Source organism: Pteronotus mesoamericanus, unplaced genomic scaffold (genome assembly GCF_021234165.1).
Source record: "Pteronotus mesoamericanus isolate MK-2021 breed Mesoamerican mustached bat unplaced genomic scaffold, CSHL_Meso_final contig_52, whole genome shotgun sequence".
NCBI lineage: Eukaryota > Metazoa > Chordata > Mammalia > Chiroptera > Mormoopidae > Pteronotus > Pteronotus mesoamericanus.
This window is the reverse complement of record NW_026555189.1, coordinates 11,386,275-11,413,432: the sequence shown is the minus strand read 5'-3', so window position 1 is coordinate 11,413,432 and position 27,158 is coordinate 11,386,275. Positions and strand designations below refer to the sequence as shown.

The 27,158-nt window shown below is 39.0% G+C and overlaps 2 protein-coding genes across 7 annotated transcripts in view; one reads left to right on the top strand and one right to left on the bottom strand.

Moving 5' to 3' along the window:
• Positions 1-12,689, top strand: part of NFAT5 (nuclear factor of activated T cells 5) — a 121,121-nt gene extending 108,432 nt beyond the window's left edge. For 5 of the 6 annotated variants that reach the window (XM_054579253.1, XM_054579252.1, XM_054579250.1 and 2 more), the window contains 3 exons: positions 484-2,992; positions 3,866-4,105; positions 4,779-12,689. In XM_054579253.1, the coding sequence (XP_054435228.1) occupies positions 484-2,992; positions 3,866-4,101 (2,745 nt within the window). In that variant the 3' untranslated portion in view covers positions 4,102-4,105; positions 4,779-12,689. The remainder of the gene's footprint in view (positions 1-483; positions 2,993-3,865; positions 4,106-4,778) is intronic. The other variant, XM_054579251.1, reaches the window with a different exon arrangement.
• A 3,942-nt stretch (positions 12,690-16,631) lies between these two features.
• Positions 16,632-26,956, bottom strand: NQO1 (NAD(P)H quinone dehydrogenase 1). The gene is made up of 6 exons (XM_054579247.1): positions 26,748-26,956; positions 22,986-23,150; positions 22,746-22,876; positions 19,478-19,591; positions 18,371-18,472; positions 16,632-17,520 (listed from the first exon to the last, which is right to left on the bottom strand). Exons 1-6 carry the CDS (start codon positions 26,752-26,754, stop codon positions 17,215-17,217), a joined length of 825 nt encoding a protein of 274 aa, XP_054435222.1. The 5' UTR covers positions 26,755-26,956; the 3' UTR covers positions 16,632-17,214.
• Positions 26,957-27,158: the final 202 nt, after the last annotated feature.

The window sequence follows — 27,158 nt, the reverse complement described above, 5'->3', positions numbered from 1 at the left end:
GCTTGACTTGTGTGGGATGGGAGGGTATTAAGGAAAGCACTGGTTTAGCATTTTTGAAATTAGAGACATTTTTATTTTTTTTCTTTCTCACTCTTTTCCTATAACTCCCTTTCCCCCTTTCACTTGCTTTCCTCCTATAATGTTACCAGTAAACCACAAAATGAAGTTTTTTCTAACTTGCGATTAATTCATGAACCACAGAATTAATGTTCTTACTCTCCTATACATATCAATAGCTAATTATTCTTTTACTTTCTTGTTTGACTATCTTTGCTTATAATACATATTTTAAAAATATTCTTTTGAAAATCAAACATGTTACCACCAAGACTGATAGTCTTATATTTGTTGTCCAAATAATATAGAGTGGAAAACTGGCCCTGCATATGCATTAGTTTTTAGAATAATGTTAATTTTTGAAGTATCATATAAATTCATTTAATGTTTATATATACATATTATTTGGGGATTTTTATTTTTTAGACTACAAAGACAGTTGGATCAACTCAACAAACATTAGAAAACATCTCTACCATAGCAGGAAATGGGTCCTTTTCATCATCTTCATCTTCCCATCTACCCTCTGAAAATGAAAAGCAGCAGCAGATTCAGCCCAAGGCATACAACCCAGAGACCCTGACAACTATCCAAACACAGGACATTTCACAGCCTGGTACCTTTCCAGCAGTTTCTGCTTCTAGTCAGCTGTCTAGCAGTGATGCACTACTGCAACAGGCTACACAGTTTCAGACAAGAGAAACTCAATCTAGAGAGGTATTACAGTCAGATGGTACAGTGGTTAATTTGTCACACCTGACCGAGGCATCACAGCAACAGCAGCAGTCACCACTACAAGAACAAGCACAGACTTTACAGCAGCAGATTTCATCAAATATTTTCCCATCACCAAGTAGTGTGAGTCAGCTGCAGAACACGATTCAGCAGTTGCAAGCAGGAAGTTTTACCGGCAGTACGGCTAGTGGCAGCAGTGGAAATGTTGACTTGGTCCAACAAGTTTTAGAGGCACAACAACAGTTATCTTCAGTTTTATTTTCTGCTCCAGATGGTGAGAATGTTCAAGAACAGCTTAGTGCAGACATATTTCAACAAGTCAGTCAAATTCAAAATAGTGTAAGCCCTGGGATGTTTTCCTCAACAGAACCAGCAGTCCATACCAGACCAGATAATTTAATAGCTGGAAGAGCTGAAAGTGTTCACCCACAGAATGAAAACACATTATCTAATCAACAGCAGCAACAACAGCAACAGCAAGTAATGGAGTCATCAGCTGCAATGGTGATGGAGATGCAACAGAGTATCTGCCAGGCTGCTGCCCAGATTCAGTCAGAGTTATTTCCTTCAACTGCTTCAGCAAATGGAAACCTTCAACAATCTCCAGTTTACCAGCAGACTCCTCATATGATGAGTGCGTTATCTACCAATGAGGACATGCAAATGCAATGCGAATTGTTTTCTTCTCCTCCTGCAGTTTCTGGAAATGAAACTACTACAACCACCACACAGCAGGTTGCAGCCCCTGGTACTACCATGTTTCAGGCATCAAGTTCAGGAGATGGAGAAGAAACAGGTGCACAAGCAAAACAGATTCAGAACAGTGTCTTTCAGACCATGGTCCAAATGCAACATAGTGGGGACAATCAACCTCCAGTTAACCTTTTTTCATCTACAAAAAGTATGATGAGTGTTCAAAATAGTGGTACCCAGCAACAAGGTAATGGTTTATTCCAGCAAGGTAATGAGATGATATCACTCCAATCTGGGAATTTTTTGCAGCAGTCTTCTCATTCACAGGCTCAACTTTTTCATCCTCAGAATCCTATTGCTGATGCTCAGAACCTTTCCCAGGAAACTCAAGGTTCTATTTTTCACAGTCCAAGTCCTATTGTCCACAGTCAGACTTCTACATCCTCCACTGAACAGATGCAGCCTCCAATGTTTCACTCTCAAAGTACCATGGCTGTCCTACAGGGCTCTTCTGTTCCTCAAGACCAGCAGTCAGCCAACATATTTCTTTCCCAGAGTCCAATGAATAATCTCCAAACTAATGCAGTAGCCCAAGAAGAACAGATTTCATTTTTCGCAGCTCAGAACTCAATTTCTCCACTTCAGTCAACATCAAACACTGAGCAGCAAGCTGCTTTCCAACAGCAGCCTCCAATATCACACATTCAGACCCCTATGCTTTCCCAAGAGCAGGCACAGCCCTCGCAGCAAGGTCTGTTTCAGCCTCAGGTGTCCCTGGGTTCCCTTTCTCCTAATCCAATGCCTCAAAACCAGCAAGGGACAATCTTTCAGTCACAGCACTCAATTGTTGCCATCCAGAGTAACTCTCCATCTCAGGAGCAGCAGCAGCAGCAGCAGCAACAGCAACAGCAGCAGCAGCAGCAGCAGCAACAACAACAACAGCAGAGCATTTTATTCAGTAATCAAAATACCATGGCTACAATGGCATCTCAGAAGCAACCACCACCAAACATGATATTCAATCCAAGTCAAAATCCAATGGCTAATCAGGAGCAGCAGAACCAGTCAATTTTTCACCAACAAAATAATATGGCCCCAATGAATCAAGAGCAGCAGCCCATGCAATTTCAGAACCAGCCCACAGTTTCCTCGCTTCAGAACCCAGGTCCTACCCAGTCTGAATCATCACAAACCTCCTTGTTCCATAGCTCTCCTCAGATTCAGTTGGTCCAGGGGTCACCTAGTTCTCAAGAACAGCAAGTAACTCTCTTCCTCTCTCCAGCATCCATGTCTGCACTGCAGACCAGTATAAACCAACAAGACATGCAACAGTCTCCTCTTTATTCCCCTCAGAACAACATGCCTGGAATCCAAGGAGCCACATCTTCACCTCAACCACAGGCTACTTTATTTCACAACACTACAGGAGGCACAATGAATCAACTACAAAATTCTCCTGGTTCATCTCAGCAGACTTCAGGAATGTTCCTATTTGGCATTCAAAATAGTAAGAAACTCTTTCTAATTTTTCATTCCTTAAATGTTACTGGTTGAAATGGTCAGATGATGATGATGATGATGATGATTATAATAAGGAAGCAAAGTACAGTGGTTTTAAGAACATAGATTATAGTTAAAACTAAGTGCAGGTCCCAGTTATACCACGTACAGACTGTGAGATCTTAGACAAGTTATTCAACTGGCACAAATCTCAATTGCCACATCTAAAATAGTGGTAATATTACATACTTGACAAGGATATTGGGAGGATTAAATGTGGTAATGTATATAAATGTATATGTTTGCCACTTTAAGTTATGAATTTAAAGGAAAATGTAGAATGACAGAAAATCTCAGCCAATTAAATTAAGTAGATTCCAAGGAGGTAGAAACCCATCTTTAATGTTTATGTATCAAGGAAATTACATAGGGCTTAAGATGATAACAAGACAAAGTTGTATTTGTACACTGCTTAGATTCTAAGGGTCTAAGACCCTTGGCAGGGGAGTGCAACCTGCAGCCCAGATGGCTATGAATGCAGTCCAGCACAAAATCATAAATTTACTTAAAATATTAAGAGATTTTTTTTGTGACTATGTATCACAATGTATTTAATGTGTGGCCCGAGACAACTCTTCTTCTTCCAGTGTAGTCCAGAGATGCCAAAAGGTTGGATACCTCTGGGAGGAAACCAAAGATGAATAGCAGTACTTTTTAGTGAAAACCTATTGGGGAGTGGGTGGTGCTGTCAAGTGCCTTGCTTTTAGTTCTATGCTGGGTGAACACAATAATGACTTACACTCAGCAACTAATAAACATCTTCTTAGGAATCTTAACAGAAAGTAATCAGGTAGCTTCTCTATTTTAAATGTCTGTGCAGACTGTAATCAGCTTTTAACTTCTGGACCAGCTGCTTTGCCAGATCAGTTGATGGCCATAAGTCAGCCAGGCCAGCCACAAAACGAGGGCCAGCCACCTGTGACAACACTTCTTTCTCAGCAAATGACAGAGAATTCTCCACTGACATCCTCTATAAACACCAACCAGAACATTGAAAAGATAGATTTGCTTGTTTCACTGCAAAACCAAGGGAACAACTTGACTGGCTCCTTTTAACTGGGTATGTAATTATTGCATTTTGGCTTCTTTCTTATTGAAAAACCTCAATGAATTTTATTCTTAGCAGATTTGGGTTAAGTAATAGCATTGTTTAGACTCTAATCTTTTTTTTTTTAAGATTGTATTTATTTATTTTTAGAGAGAAGGGAGGGAGGGAGAGAAACATCGATGTGTAAGAGAAGCATTGACTGGTTGCCTCTTGCATGCCACCACCACCTGGGGACCTGGTCGGCAACCCAGGCACGTGCTCTGATCAGGAATCAAACCAGCAACCTTTCAGTACAAGGGTCGATGCTCTGTCCACAGATCCATACCAGCCAGGGCAACTCTAATCTTTTAAAATGTGGTATTCTCACAAGGTGGTACTTTTTTACTCTAGGTTACTCAGTGAGTGATAGCTTATGGTCATAATGTTAATGTTAGGTATGACTTCTGGCTCTAAACTTCTTGGCCTTGAAATGACAGAAAATCTCATGTATTATATATTGGATATGATTAAGTCTCATTTCTCCCTTTGTCAATAAATAACTATTGACTCAGAGAACTCTGTGGAAGTATAAATATGATACACTATCATTTATAGTACTGTAATATACTTGGAATCATTCAGGGTAAGAGGATCTTTATAAATGCTTTTCCTCCTTAGTTATATTAAATATATTCTCTTTTTTTAGAAATTCTATGAAGAAAATCCTGATATCAAGATGTCCTGAGGTCTTGTGATCCCATGAGGATTATTGAACTGTTACTTTAAAAGCAAAATGAAATATGAAAAACTGTGATTGAGTAAATGTATAGATTTTACTCTGGCTGCAAAAGAGCACACCTATGCTGCCTGTTGCAGTGATTAGCCACCATTGTTAACATCTTCATGTTTTATATTCCTAATAACAATGATGACTGAGAATCTGTTTGAGTTTCCAGCTGACCGAATTACTTGTAGCTATTTTCCTAGGCGCTTTTTCTTTAAAAGTACAGTTTAAATTTAAAGCTGGTCTGCTCAGTTATTATTGCTATTAGAAAATAATTCATATTGTCATATTTACTTTTTGTTCTTCATTTTCTTCCCTACATTGTTCTATTCAAGTAACAGCTTTTGCAAAAGGAAAATTCAAATAATAACTAGGGCTGTGATTTTTCAATATAAAAGCACAGCTATTGGCCAAAGTGAAGGAATCCTTTTTCAGTTTCATAGAAAAACTGAAGAGGTAACATTCTGACAAGTAAGCTGTATTAAGAGCTCTCCACAGTTAAGAGGTTTCTTTATCACAAAGGCAGACAACACAAAGTGGGAACAGTTGGAATGCTATTAATTTAATTTTCAGATTGTTGTTAATTCTCTTTCTAGTAAGGGGTTCAGCCATAACTGCATAGAAAAATAATTATCTTGCTCTATGAAAAAATGAAGGGGATGACATATGGAAATTATATTCTGATACCCTCCAGCAGTAGTTTAAACTGACAGCAGTTTGCATTTGTTTTCTTCTATATCTAGTCTTGGGCTGATTGTTCCCTTTTTATATTCATCTATATTATTACCTTCTTTTTCACTTTATTTTAGACAGTTGGTAATATGTTCCTAGTTATGTGACCCTGCAACAACTTAAAATAAATGGCCGCTTTGATCTGGGGTACCCCAGCAACTCCTGCAGCACAAGTGGGGGCTACCTTTTCAGGAATAAGGAGAACTGATTCCTGAGAAACAAGAAACAATGCATTTCCCCCCCATGAACGGTGCTGTTCTGAAGTCTTCAAATTTTTCCCTTTAATAGGAGACATGTAAATTTTAATTAAAAGAAAAAAAGGCAAAGTGAAATGTCTTGAAACATCACTACTCCCTGAGCTGCAGTGAGTGTAATTCACTTGTCACCTCAGTGCTTTACAGTTTGAAGTGGTCACTTATCTGATGGTTCCCACAAGACTTAGCATTTACAGGGTCATGTCATTGATTTAAAATGAAGAATTAACTTGTGTTACATCTATAGAGAGCAAAATAATTCACTCCAGAACTTGCAGTTGTAGCATTAGTTATACGGTTTGGGGTGTTCTCACCACCCATGGGATGCCTGCTTCTCACTACAACCTGTTGTCTGGACACATGCTTATGTATTTTTCTTTTGGCATGTAGAAAGCTGTTAATACAGTTCAAGGCCAAATTGTGTATGGCTTCTATATGTAGATAAGATGTTTTGGTATTCTTGTCCGTTTCATTTATTTTTTTAAGTGTACAAAAATAGCCTGTTAATTGTTTGTTGAAAGCTACTATTCTGTTGGGTGGTTTTTTTTTTTTTTTCTATCCTATACATATAGTTGAACTTCGTGGAATTGTGGTCTTGGTTTTGTTTATACAGCCAGATTTTTCCCCTTTTTGTGATGATCTTCTTTGGTTCTTTGAATGTGCTCTCCTAATTTGTCTTTTCTCTTTGTTCTCATATATTTTTCCCTCCACCCTCAACCTTTCTTTCTCTCTCTGATTGAGAGGCATTGAATTACGTTTTCAGTAGTACAGGCTTCTTGCCGATATGAAGGGAACTTTTCAGAAAGAGACCTACTCTGGGTCATTTAATTTTGAATACAGTTTTCAATCGTTCAAGTTTTGGATGGTTTATATCTAACGTGTGTTTCATTTTTTTGGAAAGCTATATTTTGTATTTAGGAAATGGTATACTATTTTGCTATTTGTACTGAGTGAGTACATTGGCATAAATATAGAAATTTATATATATACATATATAAACTATTCTTTTTTTGCCACACATTTTTGTGGTAATTTTGTGAGTTTGTCTGATGTTCTACCACAACGTGGCGTCTGATAACAGTGAGGGGGGGTTTGTTATGTCTTTATTGAGTATTTAAGTATCTTTTGAAACAAATGACTTGTTCATCAGTGGCCATTCCATCAGGCAGTTCCTTGATGTTCTTGGTGGGCTAAAGGCAGCTTACTGTGTGTTTGCTGGATCTTTCACTCAGCAAAATGTTAGAGTAAGGAAACCCATCTAGACAATTGTGTCAAATGGTGTTTCATGAGAATGAGCCATTCAGTCTTTGCTCACTATATATTTAATATTTTATTATTGTTGTTTTTATTATTAATTGGCTTTCTGTGTTCTATGCCTTTTATTTATAAAGACACTAAAAAACATGTTTGTAATTTTAATAACATTTTCCCCATCTTGTAATATCCAGAGCTACTTTATAAATTCTCTGAACTGAAAGTATTTTCCTCAGCATATCTCTTTTCTCCCCACCCCTATCAGGAAAAATTACCCAATATAGTTCAGGTTATAAGAAAGACCAGCCACACAATCCAGTGCTTCAGTTTTAAAATGTAAAACTCCAACTGTAGAGGGTTGATGAATGTCAGAAAGCTTACCCAGCAGGTATAAAAATAAGTAGAAATAAAATACTGTAAGTTCATTTCTGAATTTTCTGAATTTTTTTCTAAGAGATTATACAGGAGACTTGGAAAGTCTGTTTGTTCAGGTTCTAATTAGAATTTAATATTGCTCTTTGGATGAAGCGGTGGCAAGAAGACTGACTGTGTGCTGACTTCTGTTCTGTTGTTTAGCAGGAGGTTTGTCATTGCAAAGTGCTGATTGCCAATGCCAAGTCACCAGGGACCAATTTTCTGTTTTGTAATATCTAAGTTTAAAACAGAACATGCACCTGAACTGTAATGGTTCGATTGGATGGAAGCAGAAAACCCAATTTTTATTTTCATAAATTTTGTGGTTATTTGTACAAGGGCTGTGCTGTGCTACCATACTACCATATTCTTATTCAATAATGTTATTTTTTTTAACATTGTTAAATGTTCCTTACCCCTAAAGGTCAATATTAAGTACAGCATTCTGAATATATAATTTGGTTACAAAAACTATTTGTCTTCTTATTGAAGAATTAGCTTAGTAATCAGTGGTTGATACTTGTGCTAATAATGCAGTTTCCAGATTACTGTTACAAGTTATAGCTACATATAGGAGAGAGACTCCATGAGCCAGCAAAGGCCTCAGAAACAACAATTTTTAAAATTTATTTATGGCAGAAGGACCTAAATAAGTTATGAACCACATTTTATTCCTTTATATTGTTACATTCAATTGTTCTTGCTTTTTAGCAATTCACATTAATGCTTGGAGCTTATCTCTGTGTCTGTGTGAGTGTTTGTGTGTGTTTTATTCCTTATTGTCATTCCATTATATATCCATACCAACATGGGAGAAGATAATTAGAAGTCATATTTTGCATCTGAGCTTTATCATGTTACCTTTGTAATTAGAGTATCATGTTGTTATTTAGCCAATGCAAATCTGTTTTCATCCGTTTCCCTAGAACAGGTTTTTAGAGGGCTTTTGTTTATTATAGAAGCAGTGTTAATAAGGGATCTTCCTTTTTTCCCCTCCTACTTTTTTTTTCTTTTTGGTAATACTGTATAGTGTATATGCCATAGTTGGGAATTTCATTATAGTGCATTTCTGGCCCATCAGAACCCCTTTTAATCTGCCAAGGAAAACAGTGTCCAAGGAAAGGAGAAGGAAGTTATATTTGAGTCCTCCTAGAACTAAGATAATAATTCCTTTAGATTATTTAAGCCATTATAGATGCTTGTTTTAGAAAAGGGAGATCAGTTTAAATATACCAGTAATTAAAAAGCAGAATTAAATGCTGTAATAATCAAGGTCTCAAATTATACAACGTTTATAAATATTCACTAAGAGTACCTGGATAATTTTTCATCTTTCTGGTGAACTTTTCTGTTGTAATATCTGTTTCCTAGTTGATTTTTTAATTAATTGAAAATCATATAAGACCTGTTAAGCTATACTCAGCTTCATGACCACAGGTTTCATCCCTAACCAAGACAACCATGTTGTATCTGCCTTTGGTTATTGTGTAGAGGGACTTAATGAAAGAGAGAGACTGAATAGTTCAGCTTTATTTGAGTAAGAACCCAGAGTATATACCCTAGTAAGTGGTTTAGTAAAATCTTATATAATGTATAAAATGAGGTTTTCTCCTCTGCTTATTTGTATCACTAGAACTAAATTGTGGAGATAATGTTCATACTGTTATAAATATCAAAATAATACCTAAGGTGTCATTTGTGAATTGTCCCAGGGCTCTAATTACTTCTTTAATCCCCATTGATTTTCATGCCAATTCTAGCCTCACTTATTAATAAATTTCTATTTTTACTCTACTTGCTCTTTCAGGAAAAATTTTTAAATTAATATTTTATATCTAGATTAAATGGAAAAGTGCCTTTTACCATGATAGTGCCCCTTTTATGTAATTTCCTTTTTTGCTATTGCCAAAAACATATAAATTATTTTAATAGGTTCCAACTTTCAACTTTTCCATTTAGTCATACTTTTCTCCATTTCTTTCTTTTCTTTTTGAAGATCTAATTGGCTTTATTAAGCAGTTCATGGATTGGGCAGCATCCCATCTAGCAACTAGAAGGGCACCTAAAGAGGTTGTATGAAATGGAAGGTTTTTATAGCTCCATTTCTTAATCATCATAACAAACGGATCAAGTATCTAACTCCCTTTTGCCTAAGAGTAACAGAAAAGGTACATTACCAGAATTGTTCCTTTGAGGGAGGATAAATAAAAGATTACAGGATTTTACAAACAAGGCTTTATATTATTAAACTAGATTTGTCTTAATCTCAATCAACTAATGATAGGTCTTACCTGAATGCTAATGAAAATTTTACTATCTGTGAGACTCCATGCATGCAAATGTATAGTTAAATTTCAGGAAGGAAGTGTTTAAAGCATCTCCTATGATCTTAATTTGATGAATGAAAATAAACCACTAACACATAATTTAAGTAAAACCTCGCAATGTCAGTTTTTCTAATTAGATAGAGCCAAGTAATTAATTATAGAGTACCTCTTGCCCATCAGAACCTCAGTAATCTACCTATAAAAAAGTGTTAAAGGAAATAAAGAAGTTATATCTGAGTCCCTCCAGAACCCAGATATTTTTCAACCAGATACAGTTGAATTGTGTCCCTCTGTTTTTTGTTAACTTTACCTGTGTTCCAGCTCCTTACATGGTGGTGGTGCCTGAAGAAAGGGCCATCAGCAACAGGTCAGGACAGTAACTGCTTTTGGATGATCTGCTTTCTCCTCCATGTCAGCATTTCTGTGGTTGTTAGTAACACTGACAACTGCAAGCATTTACGCAATATTCTTAATACCCTATTGATATTATGCACTTTAATCATTCCAAAGAAGTCAAGAACGCTGTCTAGTGATGATTCCTTCTTAGTGACTACATCTTAACTACTTGGAATATTATGTCCCTTTTAATTTTGGATAGCAACTTGGCATAAATGTTATGTAAATATTTTCTAAAATAAATATAGTAGAGCTTAAACAGGACTTAGACTGAAATGTGATTGATCATAAGGGGAAGTGATTACACTTCCGGAAATCATTTTAGAAACATTAAAATGTTCAGTTTACTAATCTGTATGTTTGAAAGTTAATTAAAACCAGCCCTCTTCCTATATATTTTGTGTCATGTATATAAGAACATTATAGTATATAGTTTTCTACATATATAACCAGTGGTTCTCAAAATATGGTCCTTAGCCTACCAGCCAACATTAGCATCACCTGCGAACTAATTAGAAATGCAAATTCTTGAGTCCTATCCTAGACAAACTGAGGCAGAAACGGGATTGGGGCTCTGTGCTTTAATGCCCTCCAGGTGATTCTGATGCACTCGTAAAGCTTGAGAACCACTGGTGTAAACTACTTATAGTGAGATCTAGAAAGCTGGATTTTTCCCTACTCATAGAGTTATGCATTATTCTTTATGTAAATTCAGTTTAACCTGGTTATACATAATCCTTTATTGGCAATGATAATTTATTCTCAACCCTGTCTATAGCATATTTTATGTATATATACAATTAGTCTAGATAATAATTCAGTTAACTTAGTTTGGCATATTTCTACCACTCACTAAAAAGTTTACATTAAGTAACTGATTTAAAGATATAGGTGCAATGTTCTATATTTCTTTTAATTGTTATGACATTAAAGTAGCTAATATAATTGACAGGTGCTAAATTCTCCTGTTTATTCATAAAATGGGTACATTGTGGGCAGTGATAATACAAACTTTTTTTCATTGCCTTTTACTTTACCACCAGACCACAGTTTTGGTCTGGTTAGGTCACCTCTCAGAACAAAATTGTCATTCCTAGATTTATACTTACAGCTGAGATATTAAACAAGATGGCTGTCCAGATCAACAAAGCACCTTACTTAATTTCTTTTTTTTTTTTTTAAATACATGAATCTTCTTCAAGAGTAGATTGCTTTGTATGAGAACTCCTGCAGTAGATATAACTGTCCTTGGAACTTCTGCTTCAGACAAGAGTTACTTACTAAAATAAATATTAAACAAGACAATGTGTTATATAATCTGGGCATTTCTCCCTTGTCAGTGTATGCATCATGGTGAAGTTAAGTGAACCACAAGACAAGTAGATTTATTCATTCATTTTATCTCCCTGTGTAATTTAATATTTCCATAATTGTTCTAATCTTCCTCCCACTATTTACAAATCACCAATTCATGATTTAAAAATGCACATTTCAAAGTAAAAATAATTATATACTCTATAAAAATCACCACTGCTAGTACTAGCAGTAGAAATGTAAGTGGCTTACTCTACAAACTATGGTGCTGGCAAATACATAGGCAAACTGTTGGGAGATGCTCTAGCTACATTCCTCCTTTCTTGTTCCCTTTCCTTTCTTCCACACTTGACTGCTTAATATATTCCTGTACCCAAAGCATTCTACCACAGCTCTGTGTGACTTCAGCTTGTAATGTCTCCTTTAAAAGCCCCATGTTAAACTCCATATCACTCCCTGCTCTTTTTTTCCCCAGAAGTAATTTGCCTGGTTTCAGTAGTTCATAGGGATCACTTATTTTAGCTAATGAACCTCAGGACCACACACACACACACACACACACACACACACACACCCAATATATACAAATCTCAGATGTTTGAGAGTGGATTTGGAATCAGACTAATGTGTCCAATAAAGAGCTGTCCTGCACTGAAGTGTTTATGACTTTAGGGGCTACAAACTGATTCCAATGACATTCAGTTAATTTCTTTTTATCTAATGAATGTATCTTCTCACCTTGTTTCCTTCTAATTGATAAGCTCCAAGTAGTTGCTTATTATTGACAACTTTTGCTTAGTCTTTTTAATAAATGTATTACAAGTATTTCATTAACCTATTCTCAAGTGGTTTGGCTACCATTCTGCCATTTAAATTTTATTTTCCTGAGCACACTGATCAACCACTGAACTGCCTTCTTCCATTGTCCTGCAATGACTAAGGGTTACATTTCTGTGTATATGGCTTTCATAGTTGGGGTTGCAGAGCACTGACACCAGATATTTTCAGTTTGTTCTCTGGGGGAATTTCATTTGCATCTATGTTTTTAGCTATCTGTGATAACTTGTTAAATATTAAAAAGATATTTTGCTTCTATTGGAACATTTGTATACTCGCAACTATATTTCTGTAAACAGCTGCAGTCAAAAATAAAACATTGAAAGTTTTCATTTTGCAGTGGATACTGTCTTTTTTCCTCAAACTTTGTGGATGAATTCATATCCGTGAATGCTGGTTTTGAGTAGCATGAGTATGTGGCTGAAATTATAAAATCATTAGGAAAAGGAATGAAAGGTAGAAACATTTTCAAGTAGTTATTTTATGCCTAAAGTGTACAAAGTGCTTAGTGTGATGGAATTTTTGTTCGTTTTCCTTAATTTTAATGTGTAATGCGTAATAAAGTAGTACATACACCAAGGTAGCAAATCTTGTAGCATGGAGGTGCTTTTGATGAACACCAAGTTTCCCTAGCCCCAAGTTCCCATCTCTTTTTATTCTTTTGGCACTTATTTCCACATGTATAAATTAGTGTTTAACCAGAATGTAACATACAGTAGGTGGTACTCAAAATTTCAGGTGATACATGGGAAAAATTATTTTTAAACTTAGTATATGTGTTTTAATGTGCATCAGAAAACATATAATGTATATACCTACTAGACTATGGGGAAATGTTAGTCAAAAATATTAAATACACAGATGATACATGATATCATGATTATAATATGTAAAAAACTGATGTTTTAGAAGTACTGCTTTAGATAGTACACTTATACATCTTATCAAATATAGTGTCTGTTGATTTTGTGAAAGTGACTGAGTTTTTAACATATCCAAATATATCTAAATGAGTTGTCATTTTAGGAGGATTAAATTAATTATATATATTAAATAAATTATATGCATCATTTACTTCAACAATGCTGCCATTGTTAAAAATACATTTAAAAGTTGACTTCTGGCATTCATTGACTTTAATAGCACTGGAAAGGAGTAATAACCAAATAAAATTTAATAATTATAAATATCAAAAATACTTTTGTCAAAAAAAGCCCCAGCATATGTGAGCAAAAGACTGATGTGAAGATGAGACTGCAAGTGGCTGCTAGAAAAGCTGATGCATCCTGGATTGTAGAAGGGAAGTCACAGCGTCCAGAGCAAGGGAAGCAGCTGCCCTGCTTTACTCCAGGCCGGGAAGAGTCCTGCGCTGTCATCTTGAAAGGAGCAAATTTCCAGCAGCCCTGTAACCAGACCTATAAGAACTGGAGTGCCAGTACCCTGCTCAGCACACAGCAGGGGCTCTGGAAGAGTAAAAGCAGCTAGTTTCTCAGCAGCAGCACTTGGCTGTCGGGAAGAGGAATTGACCGCTGCTCAGCACTCTAGTTCATGGCGCCATTGTCCCTGCTTCTACTGAGGCAATGTAATGTATTTAAAAGTGTAAGCTCTTGAGTTTGCCTTCCTGGGTGAAGTTTTGGCTTTTACACCTGCTATTTAACCTTTCCATTCCTCAATATCCTTATCTATAAAGTGGAAACAAAAATAGGACACTCCTCTTAAGACTTATTGTACGAATTAATCCATGTAAAATTACTTAGTTCCCAGCACACATAAATGTCTAATAAGTATTATCTTGCATAAGTATTACTAGTCCTGTTATTACTCTGCTCTTCTGTCTCTTGTGAACTGGATCCGATATCCTTTTGTTTTTTTCAAAGGTGTGTTTATTTAATTGTCCTCTTTCTCCAACATCAAAACCTTTTCTCTCTAAGTTATATCCACTGGCATATAAATGTCCCTTCTCTCTTAAAAAATCAAATAAGTAACTTCCTTTGACCACACATCCCCTACATACTCTTTCCACTTCCTCTCCTATTCTTGAACCCATTCCAATCAGGCTTTCATTACAACACCCTACCGAACTGATTCTTGTCAAAACTCCCAGTGGCCTCCACATCGCCATATCCAAAAGTCAATTCTCAAGCTTGTCTTACTTGGCTTATCAGCAGTATTTGAGACACTTGATCACTCTCCGTGAAACACTTTCTTCCCTCGGCTTTCAGGACACCCCACTCGGTCCTCTGGCTTCACTGGCAACTTCTTTTCATTCTCATCTTCTTGATCTGACATTGGAGGGAGCCTTAGATGTCAAGCATTGGATCTCTCTTCCACCACAACTCAATTCCTAGGGGATCTCATCCAGTCTTAGTGCTTTATCTTATCCATATGTGGAGGATTTCCAAATGTGTATCCTTAAGCCATAACTTCTTTAACTCCTCTTATTATCTAACTGCCTACTTGACAGCTTCACTTGGCTGTCTTAACTGGTATCTCAACATAACATGTCTGAAGTCAGATTTTTATTTCACCTGCCCCATCCTCCAACACCCTTTCTAGTTTTTCTTCAACTTAGTAGATGGAATCTCCATTCTTCCAATTGCTTAAGCCAAGTACCTTTAAGGGGTGTGTTTTGTTTGTTTGTTTTGCTTTTTAAAATCTTACCTAGATCCAATCCATCAAGTAAATCCTATTACTCTCACTTTTGAACTATACCCAGAATCCAACCCCTTCTCAACACATCTGTTGCTATCACTCTGGTCTCAAAACATGTAGGTTGTGACAACAGCCTCCCCGAAATTCTCCCTGCTTCCATCATTGCCCCTTATACTTGAATGCTCACAAACCAGCCAGAATAAAACGTAAGTCAGATTGTGTTACACCTCTGCTCAAAATCCTCCAGCGACTTTCCTTCTACATTCTCACAATGCCCATAAGGCCCTGTGTGATCTGATCCCAGCTGTGTCTGACCTCTCCTCTTCCTGAAACGTGCTAAGTGGCTCCTGCTTTGGGATTTGCATTCACATCACTCCTGCCTGGAGTGCAATTCCTTCAGATGTGGACATAGCTCACCCTCCCACTTTATCCAGCCTTTGTTCAAATGGAACCTCATCAGAGAAGTCTTTCTTGATCACCCCCGTATAAAACAAGACTCCTTATCTCCCATCACTAACCCTCCTACCCTGCTTTTTCTTCCTAGCGTGTATCACCACTTGACGTATCTGTTCATCTATCATCCTTCACTAGAATGTGAACTCCATGAGGGAAAGCACTTTGCCACATTCCCAATGCCAAGCCCATTGGATAAATCTGAATAAATCGGGCAAATCAGAGTAAATACTGCCCCTTGGCATTTGTTTACTGCATTGTTTTTCTTGGTTTCTACACCACACTCTTTCCTGAATATCTTTAAATACCCTTTAAATTCCCTGAGAGGATCTTAGTGTTCCATTACCATTCAGGGTGAAGCAGCCCTGTCAGGCAAACTCTCCAGCCAAGCCACCTTTTAGACTTCTGGCCATAATTTATTACGGAATCCTCTCACTTCATCTTCGCCAGTAGATTCCACTTTGGTCCTAATGCCTCTGTCTCCAGCTTTACTGAAACCAGAGAGTGTGGGTTTGTTTTGCAGAAATGGATTTTACTTCATTTGGAACTTTTAGGAATGTGCACAGAATTGCAGTAAGGATGAAGGCAAAAGACTATTTTCAAACTGAAGCACCAAGCCTTATGTCTCTGTGGATACTGCAAAAGGAAAAACCACCCAGTGCCTGTTGGTATCTGGCAAATGAGGTTCTCCAGCCTGACGCCATCATATCCCTGGCAGGTATGAAGCTATTCCCAGATTCAGGCAACCTTGCTTTGCATCCTTTGTTGTTTTCTTCCAGTGTACCACAAGAGGGCAGTCTTTCATCATATTCTACTTCAATTACACCAACTGTTGCAGAGCTACCCTTAACTTACATGCAAAGTTAGAATATTGTGCCAAAATTGTTCACCAAAGTAAATGAAACTCCAGCCTTACAATTTTATCCCAAAAGTCATGGGACCAAAATACATTCTTAAAAGCAAAGTCATCAGTTTAGCATGGAAAAAACCTTCCAGATGGTTAAATAGATCAGAAAGAAAGCAGTGTTTTTGGAAGGCTGTTTTAAGAATCAGGGTACTATTTCCTTTCTTGAATTCATTCATTGTGGTGAACTGTAGTATATAGATGTGTTATTTTTAGACATTAAATTAGAAGATTGAGGCAAAAAAAGACTTTTATTAGCTTTTCATTTCAAGGTATCTGTGTATAGAGTATACCAGCAACAAAAGTTAAAGGAAGAGTAACGCTCATATTAGGCATATCAGTTACAATATAGTAATTAAAACCAATATATATCACAAACAAGCATAGATTACTGACTACTAAACAAGTCCCCTAGGTTAGACAGATTTCATTCATTGCTTTCTCTGGACAATTCCTTTTTGCCGTAAACTACAAAGAGTTGGATGCTTTCTAGCCAGATTTAGCCCTAAAATTTTATCCCCAAAAGAGGGATTAAATTGTGTAGAGAACCTTACAGAATTTGGCATCTTTCTATACCTTTCCCTGCTTTATATCTTAAGTGGCCTCTTGAGCCTAATCAGATTTTGCCATGATAGCAATTGTAAGAATCAGTCATGCTTAATAAAACTATCCAAAAACGCATCAATAGTCTATTCTTTCTTCTATTCATTCCTTATGGAAAAAGAATAACACAAATCTTAAAAACTATAGCAAGTCAAGGAAGCCTGAAAAATAAATCTAGATTTTTGACTATATTTTAGAAGGAAATCAAGTCATGAATCTTATTCTCTGGCTTTGATCTGGTTGTCAGTCGGAATGGACTTGCCCAAGTGATGGCCCACAGAGAGGCCAAATTTCTTGTTTTTCTGTTCTTCCTGGACCTCCTTTTTCATTAAGAATCCTGCCTGGAAGTCTAGGTCAAAGAAACTACTTGGAGCAAAATACAGTGGTGTCTCATCCCAAATATTCTCCAGGCGTTTCTTCCATCCTTCCAGGACCTGAATTCGGGCATCTGCAGGAATGTGCCCAATGCTGTATGTCAGTTGAGGTTCTAAGACCCGGAAGCCACAGAAATGCAGAGTGCCACTCTGGGAACACACAAAGCACAATGGTGAGTCACCGTGGAAACCCCAAACAGCTTGTAGCATATACAAACAGCAGAGGTTAATCTGGGCTTCCCAATAAGATGCTCTGACGTGGAGGCCTGAGGCACGCTGGCGAATCAGCTCAGAGCTGAATTATTCTCTCACCTTCTGCTCTCTGTCCCTAGCTGTTACCTATTTTGGCCTATTCAGCCGTGCTCTTCTTTATGTGAATAAAACCTTGCCGCTGTGCCCACCTGGGATCCTCTGCCAAAAGTGCCAGAAAGTTCTGTTCCCTAAGGGGGAGTTACCGCTGTGCCTTCCCTGCCTCTCCCTAAAGCCAGGTGACTTTTAATAATGGTCCTTATCACTTATTCTCCCAGAGTAATGTTAATTCTCCAACACTATAGGGGGCCACCTCATTTACTCTTCTCTCCATCCCACTTCCTGAGAAGGGATTATCTTGAGAGACCAGTGACCACCAAAAAGCACACTTTGGGCTGCAGTGTTACTGGCTGAACTAAACCATTTCTTAAATTTTGGAGGGTTCTAACAGTCTGAGACTGTAGCAGCAACTTGGAGATAGGAAGGTTGGAGAGAGAGGTCAGTCATCTGAGGAGAATCAGACCACACGGCTTACAGGATTATCCGCACTAGTCCTTGGTTAGGAGAGAGTGGTGTGTGGATCACTCCATGGGTTATTCTGTACGCACAGGGGCCTGGGAAGACAGGTAAGTCTTAAAAGGAAGCATTACTATGCTTTCACCTCAGGTCTGTTTTCAGTTATCATCTTGAGGATTTGGATCCCATAGAAAGCTCTGTTAACGCCCCTGAAGATTCACTGAAAATGAGGTACCTGAATTGGCCAGAGAATGATATTCATGTCCCCGTGGACACCCTGCAGCGAGTACATGGAGCCGCTGCCACCAGTGGTGATGGAAAGCACTGCCTTCTTATTCTGCAAAAGAAAAGTCATTACCTTGTGGTGGCAGGAAGCTAATGAAACAGCCCCAGGGAAGAGAACACACAAGGCCACCCATCTGCTGTTGGTGTTACTTCACAGGCGGGCTCCTCTACAGAAATGCCAGCCTGGAAGAGGGAACCACAGGCAGGTGAGCAGGCACGGGCCAAGGATTCTGTGCTCCTGGGTGTGGCAAATCCAGGGATGGTTGTCATAGAAATGGAAAGTCAGTGTTGACTGCTTGTGCCCAAAAGGAGTTACTTGTTTATTTTTATTCTGTCTCCCAAAGGGCTAAGCATGTATAAAGGCATGTAATCTAAGTGTCAAAATATTTCTTGAGCAGGACTTGGGTCTCTGAAAAATTAAGACAGACTATTTTTACTATGGAAAATTTCATACATAAAATAGTACAGTTGACCCATGAACAATGCAGGGGGTAGGGGCGCTCCACCCAGTCAAAAATTCACATATTACTTTTTACTGCCCAAACTTCAGTACTAATACCCTTCTGTTAACTGGAAGCCTTACCAAAAATACAAACAGTTGATTAATGCATGTTTTGTAATATGTATTGTATTCTGTATTCTCACAATAAAGTGAGCTTGAGAAAAGAAAATGCTGTCAAGAAAATATAAGGAAAACATACTTACAGTATTTACTGGAAAAAAAAATCCACATAATAAGTGGACCCATGCATTCAAACCCGTGTTGTCAAACCCATGTTGTCCAAGGGTCAACTGTGTAAAGATAACATCCACCACCAAGCTTCATCTCTCAGTATTTTGCCATTCTAATTTTATTTAACGCCCCTTGCCTCTTTTTTCTGGGCTATTTTAAAACAAATCCTAAACATCATGTCATAACATCTATTAAAACTTTATTATGCATCTCTTCCAAAGGGACCGGAGCCTGATCTTAGTATCTAATTGTTCTCAAACCTCTACCTCAGGACTGAATCTACCTAGCATCCAGCTGTTAGGAAAAAACCCACCATCCACCTACCTGGAAAGGTCCCTTGTCATACATGGCAGCATACGTGTAAGCAAACTCCCCAATGAGGACCCTCTCAAACCAGCCCTTCAGGATGGCAGGGACTCCAAACCACTGCAGTGGGAACTGTGGAACAAATGACAGAGAGGTCAGATCAGGAGCACCCCCAGCTCCAAAGGCGGCTCAGGGTTCTTAGCATGACCTTACTGAGGGGCAAACCTTTCTTCAGGCCTTTGTCATTCCCTCTGGGGGAGATAGCGTATTTAAAGACAAGTATCATCTTTGGTCAGTCAACTTGACAGTCTTGTTTCTATCTAAAGGTGCAAATTTTGGGTAGGTCGGAGGACGCCACATGTAAATAAGATTTGTTTCTATGAAAGCACATTTGACAATGAAATTTAGACAGCAAGGACTGTAAAAGTTTGCTTCAATGTGTCATGCCTAAATATTATTTCAAGAGCTCCCATTTAACTAGGTATGGTATCAAAAGTATGAAACATGCACCTTTTGCTTAGGGATGTAAATTCCTATCAGTTAGAATAAATAGAACCACTCAAATTTGCAAACAAATGATCAGTGTGACTAAGATTTATCAGGGAATTCCCATGAGAAAGTCTTGTTGGGCCTTTTGTCCTGATATTAAAGCAGAGAGAGAACTGATAGTATTTCTTCTCCCTGGCTCACGGTTTAAAGGCAGTGACAACGGGAACAAGCCCAGAAGAAAAAAAAGTAGGGCACAGAAGGAATTTACAGGACTCAGTAGCTCTCTCTTTGAAGGGTCGCTGACCCACAGAAAAGGGGCTAAGGAAAGAGGGTTTTAGAACAGAAAGAACGCCGGATTGCAAGTGAGTTGTGTTCTCACCCTGAATCTGTCACTAACTTGATGCCTGACCTTTGCCACACAAGACTCAAACCTTCTCTAAGTTTCAATTGCTTCATCTGTAAAAAGGGGCCGGAGGGATTTCCAGTAGCTTCTCCCACTCTCACATTAATGACTCTCCAATTGTGAGGGTCCCCATCTGCAGCTTTTAGGAAGAATGGGTAGGGTGTTTAGGCCAGTGGTGAATGTTCTGCAGTCCGAGTTGAAAACTGAATTGGTTGGCTTGCAGGGCATTAAGAGTTTACTCTCCCTCAAGTAGTTTTTGGAGAAGTGAGTAAGCTGAGAAAGAGGTGAGCCCATATGGCACTGTGGGATGAATTAAAGCCCTCCTTCCCAGGACACTACTTCCAGGCTGAAAGACTATCCTACATAGTACACTGATTTTCCTAGAATAGGACTTTTCCTGTCATCTGTCAGGAAACTGTTAAAATAAATATACAAATCTGCAGTCTTTGCATGATCTGTTAGTATGTTGCTATTTTGCAGTCACAACCTGCGCAGTTGTTCTGATGGTACAGAAAATGTATGCATTGGAGAGAAGCTAAATTAAAAGACCACCAAAGTCCTTTCCAATTCTAAACTATGGTGATTCTGAGATGCAGAATGGAAAGCTGCTGCTGCTGCCGCCGCCGCCACCACCTTTGCTACACTAGGATGAAATGCAGTAGACAACCTGAACCGCGAAGGCATCCTTTGTGGCTAATGGTGTGTGGCTTTGGTCACAGCAACAGGCCTGGGGTATCAAAGGTTGGATTCTTTGCAGATGACTGAATAATTGCAAAAACCACAGCCAGGATCATCCTTTTAGTGACATTTCCAATGTCATATACATTCAATATTTAGGTCAAGAAACTAGTTGGAAATGGTAGAAGAAAAGTCATTGAGTACAGTCTGGTATTAAAAAAAAAAAAAAAAGATGTCTGACAAGAAGCATACGCATTTCCAGTACTGACTGCTAAATGGTGAGGCAGCTTCCAGAAGAAAGGCCACGGTTTGCTGCTGAAACACACTGAGCGGGACAATGCATGTTGACTGGGAAGCTTCAATAGCAGAGAAGTCAATCCTGTGAATCACTCCACAAACTAGTTGGGGTGTTTACAGAGAGGGGAGAAGTGCAGACTTTGTTAAGAGATTCCATGATGAATCTAACTGGTTCACTGCAGCATTATTAACAATAGTCAAGATATGAAAGAAATCTAAGTGTCCATCAATAGACAAATGGATAAAGAAAATATGGTTCGGCCCTAGCTGGGTAGCTCAGTTGGTTGGAGCATCATTCCAATACACCAAGGTTGCATGTTCAATCCCTGTTCAGGGCACATATAAGAATCAATCAATGAATGCATAAATAAGTAGAACAACAAATTAATCTGTCTCTCCCTCTCTTTCAAAAATCAATTAAAAAAAAGATATTAGGCCTTGGCTGATGTGGCTCAGTGAATTGAGTGCTGGCCTGCAAACCAAAGGGTCACTGGTTCAATTCCCAGTCAGGGCACATGCCTGGGTTGTAGGCTGCGTCTCCATTTGGGGGAATGCAGGAGGCAACCACACATTGGTGTTTCTCTCACTCTCTTTCTCTCTCCCTTCCCCTCTCTCTAAAAGTAAATAAAATAGAATAAAATAAAGATATGGTACTTATATACAATGGCATATTACTCGGCCATAAAAAAAGAATAAAATCTTACCAATATGGATGGACCTAAAGGGTATTATGCTAAGTGAAATAAGGCAGAGAAATATAAATTCCACATGATTTCAGTTATATGTGGAATCTAAAGAACAAAATAAATGAACAAATAAAATAGGAACAGACTCATAATTACAGAGAACAAACTGAAGGTTACCAGAGGGGAGGAGAGTCGGGGAGCTGGGTGAAAACGGTGAAGGGATTAAGAAGTACCAATTGCCAGTTACAAAATAGTCACGGGATATAAAATACAGCATAGAGAATATAGTCACAATATTGTAGTAATTATGTATGGTGCCAAGCGGGTACTAGATTTATGGGTCGGGAATTACTTTATAAGGTATAGAAATAAATAATTCTAACCACTATGTTGTACACCTGAAACTAATATAATATTGAATGTAAACTGAAATTGAAAAACTAAAATTAAAAAAAGTATCATTAATTGAAAAAAAGATTAAACCCAGGGTGGGGGGAAGCTTAAGAGTGATGTCATATTTGAAGTCACATCCGTATTTTCACAGAGTAATACAGCCTGATTCACAGTATCTGTAAATCTGTGTAACGCTGCACATTTGAAGTAATCACCTTTCTTTACAGAAAATGCAACAAAGGGGATGTGACTTTTGTAAGACCACATGGCTACTTAGGTGGCAGGTCTAGGACAATAAGAACTCATGTGTCCTGACATTCCCTTTGCTGACCCACCACACCTGAAAAATCACAAGGTCTGCAGCTTCCAGCTTCTTTTGTTCAGCCACAATATCTGGGCTCAGACGGCCTTCTTTATAAGCTAGAGTAGACTCAGCAGGATACTGAAAGTTCTCGGGGTTCTTCAGTTTACCTGCAGAGAGGAAAAAGAGAGGCTGAGGCCATGGGGCCAAGGCGGGACTAGGGAACCGACAGGCAAGAAGTTCCACAAAGACCTAATTAAAGAAGGGAGCTGCTCCTACCTGTGATGTCCTTTCTGGAGATGACAGGATTGAAGTTCATGGCATACAGGTCCGACACAGTGACCTCCCATCCTTTCCTCTTCAAAGCCTCTACAGCAGCTTCCTTCATGGCATAGTTGAAGGACGTCCGCTCGGCATGAGCCAGTACAATCAGTGCTTTTCTGACTATTTAGACACATGCAAGGCATGTGGAAGAAGTCAGTTACCAACCAGCAAAGCTTGAGCTACAGGGGAGCCTGAGCCAGGATCCATAAGCGAAGAGGTAACTTTGTTAAACGTTAGGTTACACAATCCATCCACTGCAGCCAGAAACATATTTCCTCTTTAAAAGTACCAACAAATAAAGGAGGCATTGTAGCTCAGTGGGAAAACAGTAGCTAATTTAATAAATGGTATGGGCATGCATAATCTGCCATGTGTATAAAAATAAAATTATGCCCTTAGAAGACTAGTATAAGGTGTTAGAAGTCAGTATAGTGATTGCTGTTGTCGGGGTGGTGACTAGAAGGGCCCAGAAGGGGATTTTGAGGTGCTGGCAATGTTCTATTTCTCAATCTGAGGGGGTGACCACAAAAATGTGTGTTCCGTTTGTGAAAATTCAGTTAGAAATTGTGCACTTTTCAGTGGGTCTATTGTATTCAATAAAAATTTCTGTTTTAAACTATCCCACTAACACAGCACATATAGCAATAATTTACTGGCAGGTTAAAGATCTAATTTAAAAAAAAAATAAGTAAAACCATTAGAATAGTATAGGAGACCAGGCTGGTGTGGCTCTGGACTGAGTGCCGGCCTGCAAACCAAAAGGTTGCAGGTTCGATTTCCAGTCAGGGCCCTTGCCTGGGTTCTGTGCCAGGTCACCAGCTGGGGGCGTGGAGAGGCAACCCATTGTTTCTGTCACACATAGATGTTCCTCTTCCTCTCTTTCTCCCATCCCCTCTCTCTCTGAAAAAAGAAAATCTTAAAAAAATAAAACAACCAGAATAGTACAGGAGAAAAGGGAGAATTTGTATAACTTCAGAATAGAGAATAGTTTTTAAGGAAAACTAGAGATTCAGAAACCATGAAGAAAAAGCTTGACAGATAAAGCCACATAAAATTTTTTTTAAAAATTGTGTTTACCGAATGTCACCATAAACAGAATCAAAAGACAATCAATGAGGAGAATATATCCTCAACTCTTATCACAAAGAGTTATAATCTGAAAGAACGCCTACAAATAATTAGAAGACAGACGATGCAACAGGAAATAAGTCAAGCATATGAACACACTCTTCCCAGGGGAGGAAATGCAAATGGCAATAAATAATGAGAAGGTGCCCTGCCAGGCCTGTCAGGAAAAGCAAATTAAAATGAGATATTATTTACCTATCGGACTGGCAAAGCAATTTAGGACAAGCAACATTGAGAGGTATCACGATTGCAGGAAAAATGGCACATTGCCGGAGGGAATATAAATTGCCTCAGCCTCTAGGGAAAGTAATAAGGCTGAATCTCTTAAGAGTGTAAAGGCACATAAATCTTTGATCTAGCTGTCCAACTTCAGGTAATCTGTTCTACAAACAGAAAGCATCAGGACATCAGAGCAAGGATGTATATTGTACCGTTCTTTTCATTGGCAAGAATTACAAATAACCCAATTGTCTATTTTGGGGGAGCACTGGAATAAGTTATGGTGCCTACATACTGTAGAATATTATGCTGTTGACAAGAATGAGTTAACTATATACAGTGACCCAGAAAGATAGCCATGATATATTGTGGACCGATGAAACAAAGTGAATGTGAATCCATTTTTATAAAAACCAAAGAAAGAAACTACATATATGTAGGTAGATTTGCAGTATATTGGCATGAGGAAAAAAAGATGTGGAATGATCATATGACCTATTAGTTCTTAGGTAAGTAAGAGATGACAAGGGGGTAGAGGCAGAGGGAAAAAGATGAGCTTTTTCTTGGCCATCCTCTGTATTAATGAAGTTGTTAAAATAAGCATGCTTTACTTTTGCAACAGGAGCAATTAGTGTCTGCTTATTATGTGCTTGGCACTGCTCTGAGTGCTTTGCATTCTTTTTCAGTTGTCACATTAACCCCATGGGGTAGACACAATTAGTACCCCCATACTACGGATGAGAAAACTGAGGCAAAGAAAAATTAAGCAAGTTACTACCCAAATTTACACAGTCAGTGGGGAAGCCGAGATAATTTAAAAGCATAGAGACATATATAATAAATCATGCAACAACGTGGGGGTGTGGGGGGAGTACCAGCGAGAGGAAGCTCACCACCACCATTTGTCCTTAAGCCTCTGTGTCATTGTTTCACACCTTGCTAAGGCTTAACGGGCAATGGTGGGCGGAGCCAGGAGAGAAAGCACCTGCACCTTTTTTGTCTTGTTTGAAGAAAATTAACTAGAAAGGCACACTTAAGCCTCCAGTTCTCTGCCTGCTTTTATTATGAACTACACCTGGCACAGGCAGCTCTTACCAGGTTAAATTCAGCCAGGTGTACGCTTCAGGCCCCGGACGCCAAAAAAAGAGTCTCCGAGCTTGATCCTGGCGTTTCTGACTCTATAAACTCTGATTTGGTGGAATATTAGTCTGATGAGGATTTAAATGCTATGGGAGTGATTTACCTGCTTTGGAAGTCCTGGGAAAATGTAAGGGAATTTCTGAAGCTGCCTCAACAAATTTCCACTGCCTTTCTTATCAGCTCATGGACTGAACACCACTGGGAGAAAAGTGAGTACATTAAGCAGTACCATGCATTTTCTTTGCGATCTAACCTTTGCATTAGTTATATCAATGTTTACTGAAGACTGCTCTATTGATTTTTATTCCCTTGGCTTCCTCGTTATCAATATATACAATATGTACTTCTTATCAGTATTAACAAGCATTTTCTAAGCAGTAAAAAATATAAAGTTGCATCCCAGAAAATGAGAAAAATCAGGATATCTATGTTTTGCTTTCAAGGAGCGCACCATCTACTAGCTATAGGCATGCCTATGACAGAGAGCGAGAGCAAGAGAGAAACAGAGAGAGAGGTGCTATATGAGAAGGAAGAATATATTTGCAAGAAATATAGCCGTCCCGGGCAGATAGCTCGTTGGTTTGAGCATCGTCCCCATTCACCAAGGTTGTGGTTTCATCCATAGGCAGGGCACATACAAGAATGAATCAATGAACGCATAAGTAAGTGGAACAACAAGAAGATGTTTCTCTCTCAAATCAATGTTAAATTAAAAAAAAAGAATTTACCCAAAGAGAGGTGATAAAACACACAAATAACCAATGGCATCAGCCTGATAGGAGGGCAAGGGGACAGTTTTACAGAGGAAAATCGTTTACTTCAGGGCTGGCCGATTAGGAAAAACCTTCAGAAGGAGCTGTTGTTGGAGCTGGGTCTTGAAGGACAAGAGGGATTAGTTTCAGCACCTGCAGTTTAAGGTTCCTTTCTGCCTGTTGTGCATGCCATGTGCCATCTGGTAGGAGCCGCCATATCCAACAGCGGAGCACGACTTTGCTCATGGATCTCTCTCCCTGCGCTGGTTACTTTTCAGGCCTCAGTGGGGAGGTTGCCTCTCCTAAATGCCTACCCGAATTTGTGGATGTGAAATAGAAACAGGGGCTCCCCTCCCCTGGCGTCTGGTCAGGGCCTGAACCCTAACGCCTTCACTTTTCCACTTTTGAGTACAAACTCGGGGCCGAGTCCCTACAGAGGAGCGCCAGCTCGGGGCTGCGCGCTCGGCGGGCCACTCACCAGCCATGGTTCCGCCAGGGCGGTGATTCGCTGGGCTGGTGGTTGCTGGGGCGACTCGGACCCGGAGAAGGTTTTCGGAGGCTGGCAAGGTACTGCCGGAGGACCGGAGGCTAATTTATACTTGCGGGGACCCAGCCCAGCCCTTCGTGGCAGGGAATCCAGCAAAGGCGGAGCCGGCCACCCGGGCCGTGGGACGCAGGGCGGAGCTCGTCCTGGCTGCTGTTCCAGGAAGGAAAAGGTGGGGGCCGGTGCGGGGGCGGGGGGGTGTCTGGGGCAGGGAATAGGGACCCCTGGACATGGAATAAGGGTGCCCTAGGCGTGGGAAGTGAGAGGAAATGGGACAATAATCCCATTTGTCCTTCATGGGTCTGGGTGGGAAGACTGCCCATCTGGCCACTGTCCTGCCACCGC